Source organism: Danio rerio, chromosome 20 (genome assembly GCF_049306965.1).
Source record: "Danio rerio strain Tuebingen ecotype United States chromosome 20, GRCz12tu, whole genome shotgun sequence".
Classification (NCBI taxonomy): domain Eukaryota; kingdom Metazoa; phylum Chordata; class Actinopteri; order Cypriniformes; family Danionidae; genus Danio; species Danio rerio.
The window spans coordinates 15334606-15362442 of NC_133195.1; the positions used below are offsets into that span (position 1 = coordinate 15334606).

Below are 27837 nucleotides of genomic sequence, written 5' to 3' on the forward strand. Positions count from 1 at the left end.
TGAGGCGCACTCTGCAGGTAGGAACGGTGGTCAAGGGGAGCATTAAAGGTACAGTCCACAAAAACAGTTACATTGTGTTCAGAGCAAAAAAAATTATGTTCTGAAAGATATAATCTGATAGGTGTTTTAAGCTGAAACTTTACAGACACATTCTGGAAACACAAAAGAAATCTTGAGAAAGGGTAACAGGTGCCCTTTAAACCCATTGAAGGCTTTCTTTTTTGCACTTTTTCACAGTTTTTCCTCAGTCGCTTTGATCCATTTCTCAGGTCAGAATTGAAATTCTCAAAACTACCTGTTCAATCTTCAGATTATGGTTTCACTTGTGCCTATCAGAAAAGCTGTTTCTCATTCCTTTAAACAAGTTACAAATGCTTGCGTACATCGATGCAGATGATTATGTGCAATTCCCTGATGTGTCCTACATTATTAATTGCTTGTCATGTTGGTCAAAATGTATTATTTTGGTCTCTGTTGAACAGCCCACATCCTTTATTCATGGCATAACTTCATAGAAAACGTATAGTTTAGCCTTTACATGAAAAATGGCTTAAGTTGTCATAACATTTTGTCAAGAAGAATTTTTCTATGCATTTCTAATAGACAATTTATCTAAATTGGTTTACAATTGGTAAATTTCTCACAGGTGAATCTTGACGTCTCTAATAAAAATATATCTCGAAGGAGACTGTCCCGTGTTCACATTTCTACTTTTGTTTTGTTTGTTTGTTCTTTATACTGTCCTTTCCTTTTTGTATTACAATGACAAGATCTGGCAGCAAATTAAAGTACAAACAGCAAAACAAAAAACATCAAACCAGCCCTACAGAGAACACTGTTATATTGACAACATGACCAAATAATTTGCCTGTCTTATCCTAACACTGACAGCAGGACTTGTCATTCGGACACATTCTTTGACATAGAAACTGCGTTTTGAGAGAATTTTTTATTTTTTGATGGTAATCCATGGTGTTTTGCTATTTGTATGCATTGTTTTGAGAAATATATTTACTGTTTTGAAATTTTCAATTCTGATCTGAGAAATGTACTACTAAAGCAAAAAAAAAAAAAAAAAAAAAAATTTATTTATATTACATTGCTGTTGTATTTTTAACTTTATTGTTAGGCCACAACAAATGCAGTTTTTTTAATCATAAAACTGTACAAAATCTTTTTTTAAATTTTATTTAACAGTGTAGCTTTGCTGGAACAGTTGTCATTTGCTGATGTTTGGACAATGAAATACATTTAAAAAGTTTAAAATATTTGCCCTCTTTGAGCCTAAACAGTTTTAGCAGACATTAAAAATAAAGGAAAAAAAAATCTCATTCAACAAGTAATCATACATCCATGATAATGAAACACAATTTAACACATTAAAAAGTCAACATTTATTAAATCAAATACACAACAATTATAGTTGTAAACTTTACATTTGGTCAATGCCCTTCAAACTACTAGTTTTTTTTTTAATTTCTTAGCATAAAGAATAAATAATTTTTTCCAATTCCTTAGAAATATACTGGTTATGCTGAATTATCATATTTTGTATAAATGACATTTCTCCCACAAAAGTTAGCAATAGTTTATACTTGCGTTCGACAATTCTTTATTTATTTATTTTTTAATGTTAATAACAAAAGGCATCATAGACTGGTAGTACAGAAGAAAAAAAATTTGATTGCTTGGTCAGCCTTAAACCATCTTTAATCATCACATTTGTACATTTTAATAGCCTACATTCTTAAGATTTTATATGCTATATGCTTAGTATTTTACCATTTTCCCACCAATGAAAAGATTAATTAGTCTTTATAAATTTAAAGACATAAGTGCTCCAGCACACCACCCATGATGACAAACACGGAGTCATTAATTACGTGAATCCACAAAAACCTGGGTTAAAAAGATTTATTATCTCGAAACGCCATCTTGTGGACAACCAAAACATCTACATTAATTGCAACGCCAGTGTGACAGGCTTTTATTGTGTGTGTAAAAGTAGATGATTGATCACAGAACTTGTTGGAAAAGGTCCAAAATCTCATTTTCATGACAACAAGAGTCTCATTTCGCATCAAGTGGTGGTTAAAAATAATTTGTTTCAGCTTCAAAATGAGCCTGAAGCATGTTTCTGGAAAACTGACACACGCTCATATCAACAGAATTGGGCCTAAAGAAACATGCCGCAGGTCTTCCTCTGAAAGGCGTGAACTTCTGCGAACTGTAGAAAATGAAATCAAAGATGAGAAACTGGGTTTACTTCTACCTGAATTAAATTTCAATTCTTACCTCGACTTGAGCTGATCTGTGGATTGAGAGGACTCATACATTGTTTGTAACAGCGTCCATCAGCAGTGTTTTCAGTATGACAAATGAGAACGTCACAATGGATAAACACCTACATTGGTAATGTAAATTAAACATTACAAGATTTTCAGCTTCATGTACATTTACTAGACACCAAAAGAACTGTGCTGGTTATTTTTACAGAAGTACGCGACCATGGAAACAACACAAGGCTTTTTTATTTAAATGCCTACATCTAATAATAAAACAAGGGTTCTACTAGTTTAAAAATAATATTATTAATATTATAACTATTTTTCATGATATCTATTTAAACAAAACTCCAATTACTGAAAACTGAACCAAGAAAACTGTTATTTGACAACAATATCAGGTGATGTAAAATATAACATTATAGAGTGTAATGATGTGGTTTTCTGAGTTGATGGTAACCACAATACTGTATATTGGTTTATTCAACATTTCTAAACATGACAGTTTTAATAACCAATTTCTTATAACAGATTTCTTTCATCTGTCATGATGACAACAGACTATTTTACTAGATTTTTTTCAAGATATTAGTATTTAGCTTACAGTGACATTTAAAGGTTTACTAGGTTAATTAGGAAGGTTAGGGCTATTAGACAGGTCATTGTATAACTGTGGATTGTCACACTTTATTTTGATGGTCCATTTGTTAAATTTAAGTAATGTTAACTAATTCTCATTAGATTATTAGTAGACTGTTAAGTTAAGGTTAGTTTAAGTTGACATGTACTTGCAAAGTTTCCAATAGTCAGTTAAATGTCTATTGAAGGAGCAGTCTCATCAGATATTAAGCCAACAGTCTACTAATACTCAAATGGACCATCAAAATAAAGTGTTACCCAGTGGTTTGTTCTGTAGACAATAAACTTTAAAGGAATAGTTAATCCAAAAATTACAAATTTTGTTATTAATAATTTACCTCATGCTATTCTAACCCCCCGAGAGCTTAGTTCATCTTCAGACATTAAGAATGTCTAAAAATGCTGCAACTTAGAAATTGAGTTTGAGACCTATGACCTAAAATATGTGTTCTGAAAATGATTGAAGGATTGACATTAGCTGAATAATGAATTTTTTTTATTTTTGAGTGAGCTAACCTTTTAATCCCCCTTTTGATATCAGTAAATGGTTTTCACAAAAATATTAAAAAGAGTTGTACAATTGGTTATCCTTTATAATAACTACACCCCATTAATCATTTATTAAGCATTATCAAATAGTTAAAGGGTCACGAAACACCAAAACACATTTTTTGAGCTGTTGAAAGTCTTATGTGTACCATGCTGCTAAAAACACTATTAGGACACATTTCACAAAAAAAGTGAAAATTAGTTGGTTTTGCGTTATTTCGAACAAATTCATACTTCCAGTTTGAAATGAATTTAAGCAGCGTCACGATTATGAGATCTTAGCGCGTATTCCAGCGTGTAGACTGGACGTCTGTACCAGGGATTACCTTATTATGTCTCCGAGTGAGCTGCATTAATGCATGCGTTAGACTTGGATCAAACCAATCAGCACACTCTATTGTGCAATTTCATTAAGGTTACAGTGTTCAGACGGCAGAGAGATGCCACGTTGTGTTGCCAAAACAATGGTGCAGTGAAGCTTTTATAATTTGCTGCAGTGAAGGTTTTGTTTTCATTTTCCCTCTATGAAAGCGCAGCTGGACTCACGTGTGGATTACAGTGCACGCGATGCTCGACAACAATACGTGTCTAAGGAACATTGTTTACCCGAGAGCTTTTCTCATCTAGAAATGGTGAGATCTGTATTTGCTGCTTGTGTTTTCTTAATAACGACATGGCTCTAGTTGGTGTTGATTGTACTGTCTCTACAGATTTGGTGAGTGAGTGACCAGTGATCTTTGTTTATTCAGAAGGCAAAGTTAGTTTGAATCCAACTAATTATTACACCAAGTGTAAACATGCTAGTACCACAATCAAACTTAAAAAATGTGGTAAAAATTCTACATGACGGTATAAGAGGAATAACACACGCGGCTTTCTGACGCTACCTGCTGAGTGCATCCAAGTTTCTGTGAAATGCGGAGGTTTTTTTTCTCTCATTCGCTGTGCGGTAACAAACATTGCATGAAAAATACATGCTTATAGCAGTTCCTCGAATCAAATATCTCGTTTGTAACGAGGGGCATGAATAAAATTCCTGAATGAAAGATCCAAACTGCAGGTAAAGTCCACCATTTAAAAATTTGTCAATTAGATTACTGATGTCTATGTAAACACAGTCACTCTGTTTCTTCTGTGTGTGTGTGTGTTTTGACTGTGAAAATCAGCACATGCCCAAACAGAAACTCCCATTATTATGCAAATTTTTACAGACCCCTCCCTCTTTTGCTTCTCGGACACTCCACGCTAAACAGCTGGACACGCCCACTTTCCTGACTTTTGAACTGCTGAAACAAGGGGGTTTCATGGCCCTTTAAATCATTATTTGTCAATCATCAACTCTACATTAGTAAGCGGATTATAAATACAGCTACAAATGCTGGCTGGGCTAATTTAATGCACCATAAAGTTATATTTAAATAAATAAAAACAGCTTTAATTCTAGCTGCAATAAAACTTTCTTCAAAAGAAAAACATTTTATAGGAAACGTTGTAAGAAAGTTCAAGCCCTATTAAACATAATTTGAGAAAAATAAATTCACAGGAAGGCTAATAATTCTGAACTGTAAATGGGAATCCTAAAAAGTGTAATAAATATATTTTATTTATATTTTATTTGACATTATAAAATGGGTGTTTATATACACTAACATTGACAAATTTAAACAAAATTAGTTACAGAGTTTCATAAAGACCCTAAAGAAGAGTTTCAAATTGTTTTAAATGAGCATTCAACGTCACCATTATTAATTCTGTAAACAACTTACCCGTCTCATCGTGTTGGCAGCATCATTTGTAGAGCTCCTATCCTTCTCTGTAAAATCCAGCATTTTAACCTCAAACCTTTTGAAGTGATCTGGGATGTCTATTCGATCATCCGCAATTACAGGTCGGATCTTGGTCTGCTCTGGTCCTTTAGGACATCTAAATTAAAGATGAAAAAGTTGAACCCTCGTCAAGTGAACATGCTCAACGAAAATATGATTGCTTAAGCATACCCATCTACTATTAAATCCCATCGAGGTTTGGACTCTTTGTCCTTGGTGAGTGTTGCCCAACAGTTTTCCAGGCCTACTGCCATCTTGGAGTCCCTGGAGTGATCCATACCCACCTCGAAATATAGAGGCTGCTTCAGAAACTTTAAAAGTGGGTAATCGCCCTCATGATAGAAAAGTTTGTAGACCATATCTAGCAGGGTAAAAAAAAAAGAAAAAAAAAAGTAAAACAAAACATGCATGTTCTCCTCGTGTTCATGTGGGTTTACCCAACAGTCCAAAGACATGTTCTCTAGTTCGGTTGGGTAAGCTAACATGCCCATACTGTATGCGTGTATGTCCTGGTCCTCCAGGTTGGGGATTGAATGTTGGGCTTTGGTCTGTAAATTCAGTTTCACACCATTAAACATCTATAATGATGGAAAAAAATAAAGTGGACTACTTCGCACATTTTGCGGGTTACTTTTAGAACACAACTTCCACAATTAACGAGGGACCACTGTACATCAACCTAAATAGGGAACAAATAAAACTGTTTTGCTGTTAAGAGAAAACCACTAGCAAAAGTAGGTGTACATACCTTGAGAGAGCTTGAGGCTAACAGATAGTTCACCCTTCCCCACATCCGCATGAGGCTCTTTAAAGTGTGAAACAGCATGGAAGATCATACTCTCCGTAGCATTAGCAACATAAACACAGGACACTATGAACCTGTTTGAGAAACAGTAACACTTCGTAAGGATTTCTCTGATTGTTATACACTAGCATACAGGTGCTCAATTGTCCTTTTCACACATTCAGACTTTTCTGGAAATTTGTATTTAAATTGTCATGAAGAGATCATGTGTGAACCGGCAGGCCTTTTGAAAAACACTGGAAAATTTACTCTAGCAATTTTTCTGAAATTAGTTGTAGTTACATTACCAGTAAGCAGCAGGAACCCAACTGTGTGTCAACAGTGCATTACTTTATGAAATGGCTATTGTGTACATCTGGAATCTCCAGCCCCTTTTACACATACAGACTGTCCTGGAAAAGCTCAAGGAAATTGTCATGAAGAGATAATGTGTGAACTGGCCCTTTAAAAAAATGGCAGAAAATGTGTTTAGAGTTGTAGTAACCTTAACGGTAAACTGCAGGAATTCTGCTGTTTGAGAACAAGGAAAATTACCTGTATGATTCCATTGTATTCTGGTATGAAATTATTCAATTGTACTTTAGGATACAAATTTGGGCTTGAACCCAATTACTTAGAAAAAAAATCGATGGTGGATCATTCAAAAGAGCCAGGGAGTCCACTATTCTTCAGTGGCTGTGCGATGTTGCTGAATGTCAAGTTGAGGGAGTGTGCAGTTGGCATGCTGAACAAAGGGACGCCAACTAGAGCTGTTGTCACTTTGATGATGCAACGGCAGCCGCAGGACAATGGCGCCAGTGCGTTCCCCACACACCAGTTATACAGTAGGTAGAGTGGAGAGACAATGATAGAGCCAATTCATAGGATGGGAATGACTGGGAGGCCATGATGGTTAAGGCCAGAGTGGGAATTTGGGCAGGACACCAAGGTTACAGGGTTGTGTTTTTTTAATGACGACAGAGAGTAAGTACCTTAATTTACAGTGTCATCTGAAAGACAGATGAACCCTGGTTTTCACTATCCAGGGTAGACAGCATGTATGGGGTCATGTGGGTTGAACAGTTTGATGATGTAAGCATTGTGAATCCACTGACAAATGATGGCTGTGGGGTCATGTTACAAGGGCCCAGTTGCAAGGATTGGTACACAATTCCTGAAAGTTGAAAACATCTCAGTTCTTGAATGGCCAGCAAACTCACCGGACATGTCAACCATTGAGCATGTTTGGGATTTACATATACAACAGTGTGTTCTAGTTTCTGCCAATATCTAGCAACTTCGAACAACCATTAAAGAGTAAACCAAGATTTCACAGGCGACAATGATCAACTTGATGGACTCTATGTAAAGTAGATTAGTTTCTGTTCTGGGTTAAACACTTGATAATAATGACCTCAAAACCTGCTTTTTTAATGTCCTTTGTAAATAAATCAAACTCAATTTCAAGCTCCTAACCTGTATTCTGGCTCAGGTTCCAATTCAGAAGTCTGAGGCAAAGGATCAGTCTTCGAGGTGATTTCATTCTCGTATATCATGGTGTCCTCAACAAACTGAATAAGACAGAGTTAGTAACCACAGCTTTACAAGTACTTGACAAGTCCCCTTGTACCACAAATGTACCTTTCGTGTGGTTCCACAACTGGTGACATTATAGCGAAAATAAGCAAAGTGGTCTTCATTGTAGTAGGGTTTGCAAGTGGGGTCCCTTAAAGAAAGTTCACCGGGAAGATACTGCACCGATTCCAGTTTGGGAAGCACCACAGTAACCGTTCCATTAGGAAAACACTCTGGTACAATAACAGATTGAGAAACTCACTATTGCAAACTAGCAACAAGAAATCATCAGGGAAGACAGACAAGATATGAACCTACCTGATAATTTTACCAAAAAGGTGCATGTAAGGGAGACATCATTAAATTTCCAGTTATTCATGGAATTGTACATTTTCACATCAATTCTTCCTTCAATTCCAGTCAACTGAACTGACTTCAAAAACAGGAAAAAAAATCAAATCAAAAGTCTTAAGACAAAATTTTATAGTAAACAAATATGCATTTATGCGTTGCGCAGAGAGAGAGAGAGAGAGAGAGAGAGAGAGAGAGAGAGAGAGAGAGAGAGAGAGAGAGAGAGAGAGAGAGAGAGAAAAGAAGCAATTGGGTTTAAATCAGGGGTGTCCAATCCTGGTTCTGAAGATCTACCTTCCTGCAGAGTTTAGCTGCAACCTTGATCAAGCACACGTCTTTAATTAGCAAGTGCTTCTAAGATTCTACTTAGTTTGGTCTGGGTTGAAGCTGAACTCTGCAGGAAGGTAGATTTCCAGGAACAGGATTGGGCACCCCTAATTTAAAATCAACCTGAGACCTGTACTGTATAAAGCATTATCAGTACAAGGAGAAAATCCTAGGAGATCAGAAAAATACCTCAAGAGCCACAACCGGGGACAGGAACGGCACAACTATTGTCAGATGGGTTTTGTTTAAATGGTGTTCAAACTGCTGCAAAATTTCATCATTCAGCTCTGTTTGTCCCAGTTTGATCTTTAACTCTGAACTAGGAACACTTCCAAAAGCAACATGCATGTCAAAATGGTCCTGATGACAGCTTCCCTCTGCTTTTGGAAGTACTGCAAGGGGAAAAAAAAAATTGAAGATGTTAAAGAAGTTGAAGAAAAGTGAAAAAGAAACAAGGAAATAAGAAGAAGAAAAAAGAATCAGCATATCAAAGTTTATTTTCTGTTCAACAGAAGAAGAAAAAAAATCACTTTAAGGTTTAGAACCACTTGATGAGAAAATTACAAGAACATTTCTATTTGTGGGTGAACGATTGTTAAACCCTTTACTAGAAACAATCCTGAAATGTGACATGCATAACTCCATTATATGGATCATTCCAACCTGCCATAATGTGACCCCTTGACACAAACGAAAATATTCAGGAGCAAGACATGGCACATCTTTATAGTTCTCACATCAGTCAAGAGGTCTTACCAGTGTCAGTTACAGACGTTTCTAGTTCTGCCGAGTGTGAAAATGATGAATGATCAGGCAAGACAGTGAATCCAAAGACAACAGGAAGAGTGTAGGTTGTTTTATCAAGGTGAACTTTCTGCATTGAAACAACTACAGTATATTAACCCATGCCAAATTAAAAAAGGCTTCCTGAACCAAAACTAAAATACATACCTTTATTTGGACATGTGGTTCAGAGAAGGGAATCTGAAGAGAAAAGGCCTTTGTATCATTGGGGAAGCTGTGCTCTTGTAGCACAATTCCTTTAAAAATGAGCTCCGGAACAGTGATCAATTCAGAGCCAATGGTGACACTCAGCAGCTCCACATCAGGTAGGAAGTACCCCAAAAACACATCAAACATCTTCTGATCGGGTTCAGTTTCTGATCGCATAAAAACAAGCATACTGACAAATAAAGTAAAACAATCTGTTCTGGTCAAAAAACAACACTCACTGTCTGCGATTTGAGGTGGCCATGGTGTCAAAGGAGTGGTCATGGGGAACAAGACTGTATATTTGGTCTTGTCGACTCCCTCCCGCCACAGTAACTCAAGCATGGGCTCTATGGTGTAACTGATATGATACTGATCCTTAAGAGTATGGCTCTGTAATTAAAACAGGTTAGTCAATTTAATCAAGCAAAACACAAAAATGACAAGTTAAAAAAACTCAACCTTGAAATATCCATCAGGTGCCCCGATGGGAATCCCAACAACTACATGGGATTCTGTTAATCTCATGTTATAGCTGTGGCTGGCCATTTCATTGGGTGTTAGCCTTCTGCCATTAACACCCATATGCACCTCCAGGATTTCAAATTCAGAGGACACCAATGGAGTTATGCGCAGAGGAAGGCGCCAAAAAATAGTGTCCCCCTCAACAGAAGCTCCACCTGAAATTTAATCAGTCAAACAGAAATTTGGGAGTCAATTCTTTGTCTTGCTTAAATGACCTAAAGGTGATGAACAGTACAACTTTTAGAGCAATGTTGCTAAGAATTTCGGATTGAGAATGGCAAAAAAATAAAAATGGATCTGGATCCATTAGATTGGTCAACACCAACTTTGATATCCCCATATGACCGACTTGGAGCTCTAAGAAAAATTCAAACCAGATGGTGATTGCTCAGCAGCAATGAAGTTGTTAAGAGTCATCAAAACAGGGTTATGTTGTTTAAGGCTTACAATGCAAGTCATGATTTTGCAAAGTACAATATGATCCTGGATTAACATCCATGTTGATCCTAGAACATCCTTTTTGTTCAATAATGTAATCTGTACCTATTCACTACCCTTAAACCCAACCATAACTGTAAATTATTTCAAAATCAGATGGGAGTAATAGTTGAATAACAATCATGTAGAAGTGCGTAAGCCTAACCCTAAACTTAACATAAATGCATATCCTTTATTCTGATTGGAAGGTTTTTCCTGGATCAACATAGCAGTTAATCCAGGAACATGTTCTTCTTGGTGAAATCAGGTTGGCGGCCAACAGCTGTCCACTGTAAAGGCACAGTTGGCGAATTAGCTTCCTTGTTGTGCATTTAGTACTTTAGCTTTATTAACAAGGTAGTGGAGAGGGGAAGGATGATATTAAAGGAGTGTTTTCATTATATGAACTGGCAATAGACAAGCTACTCTCTAAATGGTTGTTGCCTAATGTTTCATTAAGGTAATTTGGCAGATCCTGGAATCTTTTTAATCGTGATAACTTATCTCTGGCCATGTTCTGCAAATCAGACAAAAATAAATAAATAAATAAAATAAAAATATCCGAACGAATTGATCTGAGATTAATGTTTGTTGTGAAGAACAGATCTATCCAACCCTAAAATCATGATCATCAATACAGAGATAGTGACGTGCACAATGCGACAATATTTACAGTAAATGAAATTAATTGTATGATTAAATTGTATGTTTGTTAAATAAAACACATATTCCATATGTGTTTCCACATTTGTGGCAAGCTAATAGTACAGCCCTTACACTTTCTGCTAAAAGTATGGCATTTTACGATTAATTTAGTTTTGCCATTTGAGCAAATTTTCTGTCACAGTATTCAAATTTCTTAATCATGTGGCACAAAGCATTTCTGGAATGACCAGAAAGAAACACAAAAAATCATACAAATCAGGAGTCGGCTAAATAATGCCGCACCACACAAACTGAGAAGTGTGTAAATGTGATGGTTGAGAAGCATTTTTTAACATTGAGATTAAAAGTTAAATTTTACACTGTTGAAAACGAATTTTAAAAAATGTATATATTATATGTGGAATATTTTTATTTGTGTATATAAGTGAAACACTTTTCAGTGTATATTAAACTAATTTGCTTATAGTCTAATTTTCTTTTAAAGTCTTTACATTTATTATTAAGCCTTGAAGGGCAAAAAAATTTTCATGGAACATAATTAAACAAATATGGCATAAAATATAATAAATATAATTAAATAAATGATATAAAGCATAAAGTTTAATAACTATGACTATATCAATTACATAAAATTAACATCTGCACTGGATAAAATATTTAGCACAGCCTTGTATGGTGAATTTGAACAAGTAAAAATATTAATCCTAAAGCAATAAATAAATGTTATAGAAAGCACAGATGTAACTTTCTCGAGCATCAACATATTGTTACAACACCAAATAATTAAATTTTTTATAGTATTTCTTGAAAAGTAATGCTTCAATGAATGATCTGCCAGATAGAACCTTATAATTCCAAGCAGAAAATTACTTTTCAGTATTAGAAGGTTTTATCTGTATTTACAGTGTTTCTTTCTTCAATTTGCAAATGTAAGAGAACTTTGATAATTTACATTTAGAGTACCTTTAGACTCTGCCATGTTAATGTATGAAACAGAACTGTTACACAAATATTGTTTGCTATATGGAATGCAAAAACTTTAAAGCTGAATATCTCAAAATCATTCAGAACGCAGGTAGAACCTTATAATTCTAAGGTGACGAGTCAAAAATGCATAGGAATGACTTTTTTTTGGCTTTTTTTTTTTTTTTGGTTAAGGAATAATTCTTTCTCATTAAGAATACTGCCCATGTCTATTATCCTGCACTGTAAGATATTGTCTTAAAGCTGGGGCGGTCACTTTTCAAAGTTTGCATTTTTGTCCAAAAGGTCCATATTGATATCTTAAAAGTATAGACTGGTACCTAAAGTGTACATACAAGTCACTAAAAAGGGATCTATAAGAACCCCTTGAAAAAGGAACTGCCCCCTTGTTTTTGTACTTTACCTATTAGTCTAGATAACACAACAGTTTTTAATTATTTTAAACAACTCAAAATTTCAGAAATCACATTGTAATTTTCCTCAAATTATGCAGTACTTTTGTAACAAAAGTTGGTACATACTTAGACTATCAACTCAAATTAATCTAATCCTGTTTATATGAAATAAGCTGCTATGGAGAAAGTTTTAGCTTACAGATAACCTGGATGAGTTTTGCAGAACAAACAATCCTGAATGGTGCCAATTCCTCAATAACCAGATCCACCTAACCGAGTAATCCATGTACAAAGAATGAACAAAAATGGGCCATGGGTGATCAATAGTCTAAATAACACAAATGCAAATGAACGAAATCTTACTTGTTGGACAAACGGCTGCAGACTCCACTATAGTCATCATCCAGCGTTCTCGGAACAAGACCACTGATTTGAACACCATCATATCAATCTCTTCAATCTGACAAGGTAAGATGCAGCACTTCAGGCTTTACAGAGAAACAAACGCTTTAATCAACTGATATATGAGACAGTTCTTACATGTCGGGCATAGGTTTCCGCCATGTTGTAAGGACTTCGCATTACCAGTCGCGTTGGAGAACTGTAAAGACTGTAGCCCTTCTGTTCGATAGTCTCTTTATCAAAAGCCCTCTCTTCAGGGGTGAACAGAATAATCCTCCAGAGTTTCAAGTTAGGCATATCTATGGACTGTTACAATGACACTGCATATTTGATGTGTACAAAAAGAATTGCATGAAAACAGACTATGGAAGTAAATGAATACCAAATATCATCTATAATTATACCGACATTTGTTTTTTGAAAATCCAGGGAAAAAAGAGGGGTAGGGGTGGGGGTTATTCACCGTGTCTGAATAACGCACTGAACTGGACTGCGGTGTTAGTAACTGTACTATGGATTGTACTATGGAGCCGGGTTTCGGCTGGCCGCTGCAATCAAATCTATAGCACAGTTGGCGTGTTACAGACTGTACCAAAAAGCTGAGGACCGGTGAATTTATGGGAGTTTTCCGAGAGAAATAAAATAATGGATGGGTCTGAAATACAGGAGACTCATGGGAAAAAGTGCAAGTGTTGGCAGGTGTGTCTATAATATAAAACAAGAACAAAAAAAATGCACTGAATTAAAAAGTGTTTCCTTTTTAAGGCTATAAATTTCAAGACATTTTATTTTAGGTCCTGAATTTTACTATAGCTGTTTATTTAAGCTTTGAATATTTATTTTTAGAGATTCAATAATTGCATTTTTATACTTAAATTCAATACTTCAAATTAAGCTTAAAACATCCACCTTCAATATATTCAGTATGTTTGAAAATATAAAATATAAAATTTAAAATGCAATTTTGATTTTTTTTTTTTTCATTTTTCTTTACAAAATTCACTTTTTAAAAAATTCAAGAGTTCAAATTTGGCTGAACATTCACTATTATATACAGGAAAAACTATAAAGTGCTGCTTAATCTCCAACCATTGCTGCAGGTTGTCAATAAATTGTCCAACAACCATTGCACAACTGCACCAATGCTAACAGTATATTTTCCAATTTATTTTGTGCAATAAGCCTCAGTTATCTGGCATCCTTATGCAAACAAACCTTCCTTAAATCCTTAAAACACTAAAGACGCTGTTAGTTTGAAAACACTGCTTTTCCATTTCAGTTTAGACAAACTAAAATGCAAACTTTTGAAAATAGAGACACTGCTCTCCACAGTCGCTCTCTGGATGATCTTATGGAGTGTACTGTTGTGTATCATTCCCTATTAAATCAAGCTCATCTCCTATGACCATGTCAAGATTTCACACTTAGCTATTGCTTGATACTAATTGCAGGTTTGGCATGTTGTCCCAGTAGAGAATCCTGAGCTCGTAGATTGAGCCTAGGGCTGCGTCTGAAACCGCATACTTCCATACTATATAGTACGCTAAAATCAGTATGCGAGCAGAGTAGTATTTCTGAATTCATAGGCGAGATTCTGGAGTGCATATCCCATGCACGCTGCGCAATCCGCATGATGCCCGCAAGAGAATTCATGAATGGGAGTAAAGCGACACAACTGACACGGTAGGTCACGTGACCATGACAAAATGGCAGTTGTAGTAGGTACGAATTCCATTCATACTTTTTAAATTCATACTGTATAGAACATACTTTTCTAATGACCGAGTAGTATGTTTAAATTCAATTGCGGTACCTACTGAGTAGTAGGCGGTTTCAGACACAGCAGTTACTACTGCCTGGTCAATTAGCATAAAAGGGGTCTGACATCAGGTAGGTCTTGAGAGCTTCCCCTGGTAAAAGGAGGAAAAATGGGGAGATGGGGTGGACAAGGAAATTCTTCAAAATGAAGATTTAAGAAGTAAGATGAAATGATCTATTTATTATAGGCTTGTATTCATCTGATTGGTTTTTCGATGATTGTTGATGAGAGACTAGCAACGATCAATCATCACGTGATCCTCTAGAAATTAGCTTATAAAACTTCACTAAGTTGTATGCGTGAATGTAGATTGTGTTTCTGAACTGCAGTTAGAAACAGCAATTTAAGTTTTGTTATGGGCAAACAGCACTTCAGAAATAGTACTCTGTATTGCTTTGCACATTCTCTTTGTAAGGGTGCAGTTGTAAACAAAGTAAGAGAGAGTTTATACTTGCCCACTGTTTTACTGGTGCAGCCTTCACATCTGGTATTGCGTTCCTTATGGATACCTGACAGAACATACAAGGTAAGGAGGTATAACAAACTGGTGTTCTGTAATTGGTTAAAAATACATTAAATTCAGTAGTGACTTTTTTAATGTGTGACAGAAAATTTTACATGTACTGTATACTACTGGTGAAAAGTTTGGGGTCAGTAAGATATTTAAATGTTTTAAATTAAGCTTCTCCTGCTCACCAAGGCTCCATTTATTTCATCAAAAATACAGTACAAACAGTAAAATTGTAAAATTTTATTGCACTATAAAATACTCCAGTCTTCAGATCACATGATTCTTCAGAAATCAAGTAAGGGGTGTGGCCAGAGTAAACTTTATTTTATTTATAAAGCTTTTAAATTCAATTTGGCACTGACCAAAGCGCTAAACAAAACCATAGCACACATTCTAAAACCGTAAAATAAACATTAAAAGTAATATAAATAATAATATGACAGCAACAATGCACAATAAAGAGTAAAAGCCTTGAAAGGCAATAGAATAAAAATGTGTCTTAAGTCTGGACTTAAAAATAGAGAGAGAAGAAGCACTCGTATTGTCACAATTGTGGAGCAGCGGCTGCAAAGGCTCTATCTCCTTTCAATTTAAGGAATGACCGAGGAATTTTCAGTAAAACTTTATATGATGACCTAAGGGACAAAGGAGTTGACTATAGGTAGGTTAATAAATTCAGAAATATACATAGGTGCTTGTTCATTCAGTGCTTTAAAAACAACAAGTAAAATCTTGAACTGAATTATAAAATTAACAAGAAGCCAATGAAGGAATGCTAAAACTGGAAAGATACAAGCATTTTTTTGGTGCCTGTTAAAAGCTGATAGTTACTTTTTAGTAATTTTTTGTAGACAAAGCTGAAAATCAAACATAACTCCTATCATAACATAACAATTTTTACTTTAGATTTAACACATGCTGCAAGACTTCCCAAGCCCCCAAAATATGACATTTTGTTTGTATCATTATTTTTAATATTATTATTATTATAATCCCAAAATAAGCCCAAAAGACTTCATTAGCTCCATTTAATTAAGATTGAAGCTAGACATTGCAGCAATATTGCTCTCCAGGAACTAACACATTTCAAACAACACTGAACACAGTTTTTGTACTTCGTTCTTGGAAATTGTCGAGAAAGCTACAAGAAGTTGGACTTGAGGCTGATAAAAGATCATGAGATGCATCATTTGATTTCAACAGTTAGTTCTGCTAAACCAAGATTAGCATCTGATTAGTTCTGCTAAACACAAGCTAGCTTATGTGAAATGCATAAAAAAATTTAAGTACGTTTACAACCAAAAATGAGCATGAACCCTACTAATAAAGGGTTTGTCTAAAATTATATTAGATTTATAGGGCAATATACAGAAACTTTTGCTTAACATTAGCTGTATTAAAAAGAGCAGCTATCACTTTCTAAAAAAATTTTGTTAGTCATAATTGGCACAATAACATGTTATGAAACATTCATATCTCACTGAGTGAAAATGTGACACAATGGACAAGAACGCGTCAAGGTGGAAGTTGGACATTTTAAAGTTCCATACCTCTGACTGGTTGGAACGCAGCATAAACGCCAACCATAAAGCTGTCATTGGTCAAATTTAAAGGGATAGTTCACCCAAAAATGAAAATTTATTCACACTTATGTAATTCCAAACCTTTATGAGTTCCTTTATTCTGGTGAACACAAAATAAATAATTTAAATAAAAATGAAAATTAATAATCACAGGCATACATAATACGAAAAACAAATACAACGGAAATCAATGTTCATGGGTTTCCAGCTTTCTCCAAAATATCTTTTTATGTTCAACAGAATAAAGAATCTTATAAAGGTTTGGAACAAGGCACAGTAAATGGTAAACAATTTTTTTTAGATTTGGGTAAAATATCCCTTTAATGCACACGAACCACACAAGCACTGTAACATCCAAAAAATAGCAAAAGTTGATGCAAATAAAGAGTTTCTTTGCCTCCATGAAGTTGGTATCACACAGAATCTCACGTGATGCCATGGTGTAACTGCAGGACTTGGACACTTCATGGACTTTCTCAGACAGCGTAGAGAGTTTGTACAGTTTAAACTTCATAGCTACTTTAATTTCCTTGTCACCCTTCAGAAAAAACATAAAAGGGTTGGGTAAGTGTAATTAGAGATTAAAACAAAAGTATTTTCTTCTTAAATACTTTCTTTTTTTTTCATATTTACATATAAACCATAGCTTCAAAACTAGACTTTGGTAAATGCTTAAAATTAAAAATTTTAAGCATTTAGTTAGACACAACCTGTTTCTCTGCAAAACAGCTCTGTAGGGAAGCTGACACTATCATATTGCCCCAGGGATCAGATTTCTGTGTGTATCCACACTGAGCCGCCAGGAAAGGTGTGAGAAGGACTGTCTGGGTGTTATCTGAAACAACCAGAGCAGGTCTGAATTGAGTGCTGGGTGTATTAAACTCACTGGCACGCAGGCAAAAGGTCAATCAACTTACTGACTGCATAAACCTCAAGAAGACTCAAAGAACCAGGGAGGGTAAACTGCACCCGGTTTCCAAGACATTCAGCTTGAATTTCTGCAATCAAAGAAATGCATCCATTAAGTTTATTACACACACTTGACTCAAGCTATTTTACACCGATAGTAAGGCTTACCTTCAAAGGTATCCGCAAACGTACTTATTAGTGTGGTCATAAGCCATAAAGCTCTACAAACATGAAAAAAATAATAATCAAAACACCTCGTGGTCCAAACCTTAATATTTAAACATCCCCACACATACCCTGTTTCAAAGCACCTCATTCTTGGATTCTTTTAAAGTGTATATAAACCGTCAAAGTTATGTTTTCTACACAAACGCGAGAGGGATGAGAGAGGTAATTAGTGCGCACGCGCGTTCCGTCTGATTGCGCGAAATTGCAAACAGGTGAGCAGGTCCAACAGCTCCGTCCAACTAGGTGTGGAGTTTTGAGGGTTAACTCAAACCGATCATGTATTATTGATGAAGTGAACGTTTCTTTTGTGTTTGTTAAAACAGACGTGCTGAAAGAAGCGAAAGAGCTGAGGACTCGTGGGTATGTGATCTTTTGGTTTTATTTGCACAAGTTGTCTCACTTTTTGACAGTTCTGTTTGATCGTTTATTCTAGTTATTATGTGTAAGAAGATAATGCGGATATTTTTGTAAATATAAATTTTTATTAAGACTGCTTCTCAATAACATGCTTTGACTCGTATCACACATATAAAATGTTAACATAGCCTATATTTAAAATATTTAAAATTTTGCATTTACGTATTTTTAACTTGGATTTACAAATATGTAGCTATATATGTTGAAATGTATTAGAATTTATATATTTGCTAAAAATGTGTGTGTGTGTGTTTGTGTGTGTGTGTGTGTGTGTGTGTGTGTGTGTGTGTGTGTGTGTGTGTGTGTGTGTGTGTGTGTGTGTGTGTGTTTTATTTTGTATATGTATGAATATTTAATTCCAACCCTCGAATAAAAATGTAAAGTGCCATTTGGCAGTATCTTGAAATATACAGTATGTTACTTAGACATATCACATATAGATGTAGTTTGCATGTTATTCTATAGTGCTCAGCATACTTGAGTACACCCCATTTTGAAGATGAATATTTTTATCCATTTCTCAGTAAACATATGCAATGTATTTTAGTACATTTAAACAAAACAGATTTATTAAACAGATGTATTTATTAAAATAATATTTTAGTCACCAAACATATTTAGAAATTAAAAGATTCAAGTGAAATATTGCAAAAATAAATTACAATCTACAAAATTTTAACTAAATTTTTCTTTTTTCTTTTTTTATTTTTGCTTCTCTTGGTTTTTTTCCTCTTTTTAAAATGTGTATTTAATATTTTTCTCTGGCATATAAATGTGGGTGTACTAGTTTTTGGATCGTTTAGTTATTTTGTTAGATAAGATCCAGATTTGGCTTCAGTACTGACTAATTTAATGTAATTATAATATTGTATAGCTTCCTATTAAAAAATTTGAATTTTAATATATCGATTTGTGAGGGAATAATGCTGAGCACTGTATATAAGAGTAATTTCAGTTTCATCTATAAGGCAAATTAGAGTTATTATTTTTTTTAGCAAATTATAACATAAACACCGTGGTTTGATATTTCTACTAGATAATATTTTTGCTAGTTAAACCCTTGAATGGACATAAGCATAAATTATTTATTCCGTCATTCATTTTCTTTTCGACTTAGTCGCTTCATTAATCCAGGGTCGCCACTGCAGAATGCACCGCCAACTTATCTAGCACATGTTTTATGCAGCAAATGTCCTTCTAGCTGCAAGTCATCCCTAGGGAACATCCATACACACTCATTCACACTCAAACACTATAGACAATTTAGCCTATCCGATTTACCTATACCGGAGCACCCGGAGGAAACCCACGCGAATGCAGAGGGAACATGCAAACTCCACACAGAGACGCCAGCTGACCCAGCTGAGGCTCGAACCAGCGACCTTTTTGCTGTGAGGTGACAGTACTACCAACTGCGCCACTGCGTCGACAGCATAACTTATTATATATCCTATAATGAACAGATTTCTCACATCATTGCAATTTTAAGTTGTTCTGTTATTCAAAATTTATGTAGTCCTTTGTACTTCATTTAATTATGTTTTTGTCTTTTTTTTGTTTGTAATTTGTTTACATTCTTTGCTATTTCAATAATTATTTTTGTTTTGGTTTAACAACTGAAAAGCCACAAGCAAATTATAGGTGCCTTTATTTATTTATCTTAAATAGATAGTTCACTGAAAAATAAAAAAAATAAAAATCTTCCGCCATACAGTGTACTCACCTTTTACTTGTTCAAAACAAGTTTAAGTTTGTTTTTGTTCTGTTGAGCACAAAAGAAAATATATTTAAGAATGTTGGAAACATATTAATCTCCAACTCCTATGTGAGAAAGTCTTACCTCTGATTTATATTTGGTGATGATGTCTGTGGGTTTTCCCATTGCTGGGTTGCAGCTGGAAGGGCATTCATGCGTAAAACATATGGATAAATTAGCGGTTCATTCCGCTGTGTCGACCCCAAATTAATAAATTGCTTAAGTCAAAAAAAAATGAACGAATAAATGAATGAATGCCTGTGGGTGTCACCATTCAAAATTAAGACACAGCTTTTAATTTATAATATCTTATTGATTTTCGTCAATAAGGACGCATGACAGATGCGTGGGAGACTGAAAAATAAACCGTGAAACTCTGACCATTTGGAAAAGAGTTACTCGGGCGTGACTTGTTTTAGCTCTTTTGGTCCATTTAGAAGCTTTGCCATGTGAAATTGAACCGCACCAGGAACAAAGTGCAACAATGAAACTATTTTAATCCCTGTTTCAGAACAAAAGAATCGATCCACAGGTGTGAAAGCACCCTAACTGAACAAATTGATTCACCAAGATAGTCGTATAGCTAACCTTCAGATTTCTGCTCTTTTAGTGCAAAATGCAAGAACATCCCAGGCAAGACCTCCAGATTCGATGAACACGCTCCACCATGATGTACGGCCAAATTCTCCACCATCAAGGCAGGGAGGAAGATCTTGTAAACCTGAACATTGGAGGCATCCACCACAAGGTGGAGCGTTGTGTTCTCCTCCGATTCCCCCACACTCGCGTGGCTCAACTAATCCAGTGCCACAGTGACGCCGCCATCTTGGAGCTCTGCGACGACTACAGCCCGACAGAACAGGAATACTATTTCGACAGAAGCCCGCAAGTCTTCCACTGCGTCCTGAACTTCTATCGCACTGGACACTTCCACACTCTGGAGGAACTGTGCGTGTTCTGCTTCAGCCAGGAGATCGAATACTGGGGTCTCTGTGAACTGGATCTAGACGCCTGTTGTCTTGAATGGTTCCTCGAACGTAAAGACGAACATGAGTTGAACTCAAGTGGACAGTCCAGTAAAAATGCATCATCTGGAGAGATTTCGGTCACAAGTGAAGATTTGTGGAAATCCGAAGGCATGCGGTGCTCAGATGTTCGAAAGCTGATGTGGGAAACTCTTGAAGATCCTCAACACTCCAGATGTTCCCGAGGTGTGGCTGCGGTTTCTGTCCTAGTGATTTTGATCTCCATCCTGGCCATGTGTGTCCACAGCTTGCCTGAATTCAGATACCAGACAGATGGTGAGCATTCGGTCCTGGACTCCGTGGAGCTCTTCTGTATTGTCTTCTTCTCAGTTGAGTTCTTCTTGAGGGTCATTGCTGCTCCTCAACCGTTGAGGTTTTTGGGAAACCCTTTGAATATGATCGACGTTGCTTCCATCTTGCCTTTCTACATTACGTTAGCCGTTGAGAGATTAGACGAAGAAGACAAGGAGGAAAACCAAAGCCTGGTGAACATGGGCAGGGTGGTTCAGGTTCTACGGCTGATGAGGTCCTTTAGGGTCCTAAAGCTTGCGAGACATTCTGAGGGAATGAGAGCTTTCGGGGAGACGCTGATGAACTGCCAGTGTGAGGTGGGTCTGCTTGTTCTTTTCATTACCGTCGGGATCTCCTTCTTCTCAACTTTTATCTACTACACGGAGAAGGAAGAAGCTTCATCCCAGCTATCTTCCATTCCCATTTGCTGGTGGTGGGGCATTATTTCCATGACAACAGTGGGTTATGGAGATGTTTATCCATTGACTGTGGCTGGAAGGATTGTAGCCACAGTTTGCATTCTCTGTGGGTTACTTGTGATTTCTTTACCTATCACCATCATCATGAACAATTTTTCTAAGTATTTTGAGAAGAATAGGAAGTGCCTTTCTGAAGCTAAAGCATAGGGAGACGTCAACCATTCACTGTGGTTTAAAATGGTGGGTGGCTTTTTCAATATTTACTCCAGAAACAGTTTTGTGGTAAAAGTTGAAGGGAAGACATTTATTCATCTGACAAGACATTAATCTTTACATATACCAATGATGATAATAATAATAATAATTATTATAATAAAAATATGGTAATCTGACAATGACTATGTTTATAGACATCCGTAATCAAGTTATTTGCCTTAATCTAAGTTGCTTTTTGAATGTTCCTTTCATGATCCGGTTTTACATGTTATAGTACCGAACATAGTTTGATTAATGTCATCGCTTCACCATGATATCCACATTTCCTCCAGAGTTTCATGCAATTTCAGGTGTTTAATTCTTAATTAGTCGACATTAACTGCATTTTGGCGCTTTCACTTTCAGTCAGGAATATTTTATGTATGTCCCCGTGACAAACCTGGCCTTCTAATCGTCCCCATCCACCGAATTGGCTCTATCAGGGTCTCTCCACTCTCCCTATAGCTGTGTGTGGTGAGCGCACTGGCGCCATTGTCCAGTGGCTGTCACCATATCATCCAAGTGGAGGCTGCAACACTGGTGGTGGTGTGGAGAGATACCCCCTCATAATTGTGAAGCGTTTTTGTTGTAGGGTCATACACAACAAATGGGAAATATTAATACACATTACATTGCAAACAAGATATTGGGTGCGAGTATGAACTGCTGGACGAATGTTGTTTTAATGGAGATTTTATACTGGGAGGGAGAAAGGGAGAAAAAAACCTTTGCACAAAAACATTTCACGATGCAGTTGTCCTTCACTGACTCGTTAGGTGCAAAGAATAGTGTCAAACAGCTGTGTGTGTATAGACTATCCTGTCACAAAAAAAATCCCACATGACAATAATAGTTTGATTGTGGGTTTTTACATGACTGTAATGCACTTCAATAATGCGACTAAAATAGGCATACTCCACATATCTTAATTTGATTTCTGTTTAGTTTGATTATGACAAGTCGGATTAAATTAGTCAAAAATTGCTGTTTAAATGGTAGACTCCTAATCAGAGTATTGTGTTAATCGTATTAAAATCAGATTATTGGTGCCCATGTAAACACACCCATTGCTTTAAACAAACAATGCCTGATATGTGTATTTGTTCGTACCTTGCTTAAATGATCTAAGATGACCTGGCAGATCCTGGATCCTTTAATCTTGATAACTGATCTCTTGCTAATTTGGTTCTTCAAACAAGTTCGCGAATCAGATTAGAATGTCTGGATAAACTGATCTTAGTTCGCTGCATGTATTGTGAAGGACAGATCTATCGATCCTTAATCATGATCAGCAATGCAACGATTGGCTGACGGCACAACAGCTTAATGACATCATCTGATTAATATTGAATTATCCATGTGAGCAAAATTATTAGTAGCAGTAAACGGTTTGTTAAATATGACACGCAACAACCTTCCACATTTGTTGTGAGCTGCAGGCTTTACACTTTCATGTGTCAAGAGTATTCATCATGTATTTCAATGCATATCAATGTATTTAGTTCTACATTTAGAAAAGATTTTTTTTATTATAGAAGCCGTTTTTTTTTAAATCGGTGTAAAGAATAACTGGTTGTTTACTAAAGCATTTTGATATTGGTAAAGGCGTCTGCAACTTTTGTGAAGCATCAAATCACCGTCATATTAACTGTCAAAATCCACGTACGAAGAACTGACCCCTAGAGTCTAGAGAAAAATATTATTGATAAATGAACAAATAAAAACTGTATAGAAACATAACGTAAAGTAATAATATTTACTACATAATGAAAAACTTTTTATTTAAAGATTAAATATAATTAAATGCTAAATTTGACTAATATACACTACTGGTCAAAAAGTTTGTGGTCAGTTTTGTTTTAATTGTTTTAAAGAAAATTATTCTGTTCATCAGGATGGCTTTTATTAAAGGGAAAAAATTTAAATAGTTTATCATTTATTTACATTTTAAATAACTGCTTTATTATTGTATGTAGTTTCAAATGAAATTATTACTTCAGTCATTATTGCTTTATTAATATTACCATTATTAATATTAATAATAATAATAATAATAATAATAATAATAATAATAATAATAATAAGAATAATAATAATAATATGCTTCACACCAAGAAGGTCGCTGGTTCGAGCCTCAGATGGGTCGGTTGGCATTTCTGTGTGGAGTTTGCATGTTCTCCCTACGTTAAAGTGGGTTTCCTCCAGGTGCTCCGGTTTCCCCCACAAGTCCAAAACCATGCGGTACAGGTGAATTGGGTAAGCTAAAAATGTCCTTAGTGTATGTGTGTGAATGAGAGTGTACGTGTGTTTCACAGAGATGGGATGCAGCTGGAAGGGCATGCACTGCGTAAAACATATGCTGGATAAGTTGGCAGTTCAATCCGCTGTGGCAAATCTGGATTTATAAAGGGACTAAGCCGAAAAGAAAATGAATGAATAGTAATAATAATAATAGTAGTAATAATAATAATAGCAATAATTAATATTAGAGTGATTTCTGAAGGATCATATGACTGAAGACTGGAAGAAAGTGGATGAAAATTCATCTTTAAAATCACTGGAATAAAATTTTATTAAATGATAAACTACTTTTTAACAATTATTTTATAGTTAAATAACGTTTCACAAGTTTACAATTTGTACTGTATTTTTGATTAAATAAATGCTGCCTTGGTGAGCAGGGTAAGCTTATTTAAAAATCCTACTGACCTTAAACCTTTGATAATAAAAATACTGCATACTGTACTGTAATGAGCAGAATCAAAAATCTTCATATTTTCCAAATAAAAAAAGGATTTATTAATATGAAATAACTGTTACATAATAATGATAATGGATTATCTTATTTCTAAGTGATTGATTTCTTCTAAACTAGATTATCAAAACAATATTTTATGTTTTACCCAAATGATGACATATATACAACAATGAAAACGAGCAGCACAGCATTCTTTCTTTTCTTCAAAAAAGTTTAATAGGAGTTCTATATACAACAAATGATCATACTTAATATTCATTTATCCAAAGAGGCAGATTGATCAGATCTGAAATTAGGCAAAATACTGAAGCATAACTAAAGCAGAGCAGGACCAAACTTTTGTAGAATCCTCGCCTGCAAACCCCCCCCACCCCCCCCCCCCCAACATTTCATATTTAGAGATATGAATATAACTCAATAAATTAGAAATAAAAAAGCAAATGAATTCTACAAATACCAAACTATTTGTAAAATGTCAAAACAACCAACAGCAATGAAACATCAAATCATACATTCATTTTTTTTACGATCCCGCATGCTGTCATACAGTAGCTTTATAAAATAATCTTGACAAAGTTCAAATAAACATGGATTAGAGCAAAAAAAAAAAAAAATTTAAATTAGGCATATATTCATTTATCAATATATGTATTTCTTCTCAAATAAATAATGTATATTTGGCATTAGATTCATCCACATTATTGATATATTTAATGATTCAGAACAAGTTTTAGCCAAACCACTGTTATAGCCCATTTATGAGAGGTCTCACTTATTCAAACAACATACATCAGATGGGCTGAAAGAAAAAAAATAGTAAAAAAGTCATGAGTAACTAAAACCAAAGTGTTTTCATACTGGGGTTATATTAAACCTTTGAGAAAAAAAAAATGTGAAAACGGCAAAACTGCCTGAAATCCCTCCTCACTCTCAGAAAAGTCAACAAAGCACCACAGGCAGACCTCGACATCCTGCCATTATCCAGAGCAAGAATAATTCTTTTCACCAAAGTGAGGATGCTGAATCGTGCCTGCGATCATTTAATGAAACCCTTCAGGTTATTGCTGAACAGGCAGCGAAACTTCTGTACTGAATCCGCACTGCCTTTCACAGAGAATTAGCCTAGAATAGGGCAGATGACTCGCAAATAAAAAGGGAAGAAAACAATTGATGTAGGATACGATTTATATAGGATATGAGTATATAACTGATATACTCAGTTAAAATATCTTAAAGAAATGCTCCACTTTTTTGATAATAGGCTAATTTTATAACTCCCCTAGAGTTTTACAATCCATTCAGCTGATCTCTGGTGAGAGCACTTTTAGTTTAGCTTGGCATAAATCATTTAATCGGATTAGACTGTTAGCAGCACACTCAAAAATGAGAGCCTACACAATGTAACTATAAAAGAGTCGAGCTTTATATAGGGAAATTATCTAAAATCCTTTGTAATTTTTGTGTGAGATGCTAATCCGATTCTATGCTAAGGTAAGCTAACAATGCTCCTGCCAAATTTGGCTGAGTGGATTTAAAAATGGTTTAACTCTACTGCTTAACTCTTGGAAAGTTGTTAAATAAGCCCGTTTTCAAAAAAGTCTAGTCTTCCTTTAAGATATTTGGAGGGCATACAGTACGGCCTATATACACTCTGTGTGAAAGCATGTTGATTGTCCTGGTAAACCAATCAGTGTCTATATGACTCCAACACACCTCTATAACAAAAGCACCAGGTTTAACCTCTTAGATGTCTCAATGTTTTTTAAACAGCTGTTTACAATGTTCACATTTTTTCAGTAAAAGAAATAACAGTATTGTTCATAGAACAATAGCCATCTTTGCATTGTGAAGAAACTGACCCTCAAAGTGGAGAATCGGAAACTAACCAAACCTGTTAAAGGACTTCCCTGCAGTACATCAGTGAACTGAAAGTGGCAGCGCATTTTTAAATAATGTGTCTGGAATGTGAATTCACTGTATATACAGTATCTGTTCACAAATGCTTTTATATGCTTCATATATACTATATGGGGAAGTGGTGAATAAAACTGCGACCATGTTGAAAAGAGCAGTGCTGCTGGTCACCAGCATGTTGTGTTTTATATACACGGAGTGTCCCTTCTTCACTTATTGATTTAATTTTTCTATCTATCTATCTATCTATCTATCTATCTGTCTGTCTGTCTGTCTGTCTGTCTGTCTGTCTGTCTGTCTGTCTGTCTGTCTGTCTGTCTGTCTGTCTGTCTATCTATCACATAGATAGACAAACGTAGACATCCAGCTGTCTAAAGCCAAATGAAATGTGAATAGTAATGACTGATAAAAACCTGAAGAGAATCAACATAAAGCTGCATTTGTATGTGGTTTGTCTGTGCCATCTCAGGAATTTTGATAGGAAGGATGTATATTTATAATGGAATGCTAAATGTGTGTGCTTGCCATAATCATTATCACTTACAAATATTTACCTCATTCTGTCGTAAGGCTGCACAAATATGTTAGTCACTTTCTGTTAGTCATAAGTTATGATTTGAAGACCTATTAGGATTTCAGTCAGGTGACCTAAAGTATCACTTTTTTCAAATGGGCCAATTAATATTTGGTGAGTGGAATCTGCATACAAGACCACTCTTGTGTATATTGGTGTTTAAGTGACACGTCTGCAATCATGCGTTTAGATTTTTTGCTTTGGACCGGGCTGCGTCTCTCACTTACCCCTTTACTACCAAGGCAGTTCCAGTGCTGGTTCGGAGCTGGTTTTGACTCTCAAAGCACCAGCTCAGAACTAGAAAAGTGGTTCTTAAATGGCACCAAAAATTTCTTGGCTAGAAGTAAGAACTGTTTATGTCAAGAAGCAAGATGTAAAATGAGATGAAGAAACTGTTTTGAGCACCATATTTGAAATGGTAGCGAAACATACTGCTGAATCTGTCTAATCACGGCAGTGTGTGAAATTACCTACATTTGACATTCATCATATGACCTACCTATGTCAGGTGTGTCTTCTTCATTCCCATTTATGAATGATCTTGTGTGGCATCATGGGAAAGGATACCATCCACTGGATGCACACTTCAGAATCTTGCCAGAA

At 35.5% G+C, this 27837-nt stretch overlaps 2 protein-coding genes across 4 annotated transcripts; one reads left to right on the forward strand and one right to left on the reverse strand.

The window, feature by feature from the left end:
* Positions 1–1899: 1899 nt before the first annotated feature.
* zpax2 (zona pellucida protein AX 2) lies at positions 1900–18052 on the reverse strand. 3 transcript variants are annotated; one of them, NM_001044869.3, is made up of 21 exons: positions 17894–18052; positions 17766–17818; positions 17606–17686; positions 17399–17523; positions 17086–17226; positions 15050–15103; positions 12914–13081; positions 12737–12833; positions 9789–10006; positions 9569–9719; positions 9288–9496; positions 9093–9210; positions 8526–8728; positions 7977–8091; positions 7725–7891; positions 7560–7654; positions 6048–6178; positions 5471–5660; positions 5240–5396; positions 2296–2404; positions 1900–2227 (listed from the first exon to the last, which is right to left on the reverse strand). In NM_001044869.3, the coding sequence occupies exons 1-21, from the start codon at positions 17911–17913 to the stop codon at positions 2157–2159; spliced, it is 2673 nt and encodes an 890-aa protein (NP_001038334.3). In that variant the 5' UTR covers positions 17914–18052; the 3' UTR covers positions 1900–2156. The 3 variants fall into 3 exon arrangements, with proteins under 3 accessions (NP_001038334.3, XP_073788812.1, XP_068071576.1); XM_073932711.1 differs by having other exon boundaries at positions 1901–2227; positions 9288–9719; positions 17894–17965; XM_068215475.2 differs by having other exon boundaries at positions 1901–2227; positions 17766–17965.
* Positions 18053–18092: 40 nt separating this feature from the next.
* On the forward strand, positions 18093–22125 carry kcns3b (potassium voltage-gated channel, delayed-rectifier, subfamily S, member 3b). Its single transcript, NM_001037383.2, has 2 exons — positions 18093–18185; positions 20609–22125. The coding sequence occupies exon 2, from the start codon at positions 20666–20668 to the stop codon at positions 21938–21940; it is 1275 nt and encodes a 424-aa protein (NP_001032460.1). The 5' UTR covers positions 18093–18185; positions 20609–20665; the 3' UTR covers positions 21941–22125.
* The last annotated feature ends 5712 nt before the right edge of the window (positions 22126–27837 follow it).

Excerpts from the sequence above, each read along its gene's own strand:
- zpax2 (XM_068215475.2), bottom strand. The coding sequence starts at position 17,913 with ATGAGGTGCTTTGAAACAGGGTATGTGTGGGGATGTTTAAATATTAAG. Across the intron at positions 10,007-12,736 it reads TGCAGCCGTTTGTCCAACAA|GTGGAGCTTCTGTTGAGGGG; the intron begins GTAAGATTTCGT and ends ATTAAATTTCAG. Across the intron at positions 7,892-7,976 it reads CTTTTTGGTAAAATTATCAG|AGTGTTTTCCTAATGGAACG; the intron begins GTAGGTTCATAT and ends TTATTGTACCAG.
- kcns3b (NM_001037383.2), top strand. The coding sequence starts at position 20,666 with ATGATGTACGGCCAAATTCTCCACCATCAAGGCAGGGAGGAAGATCTT.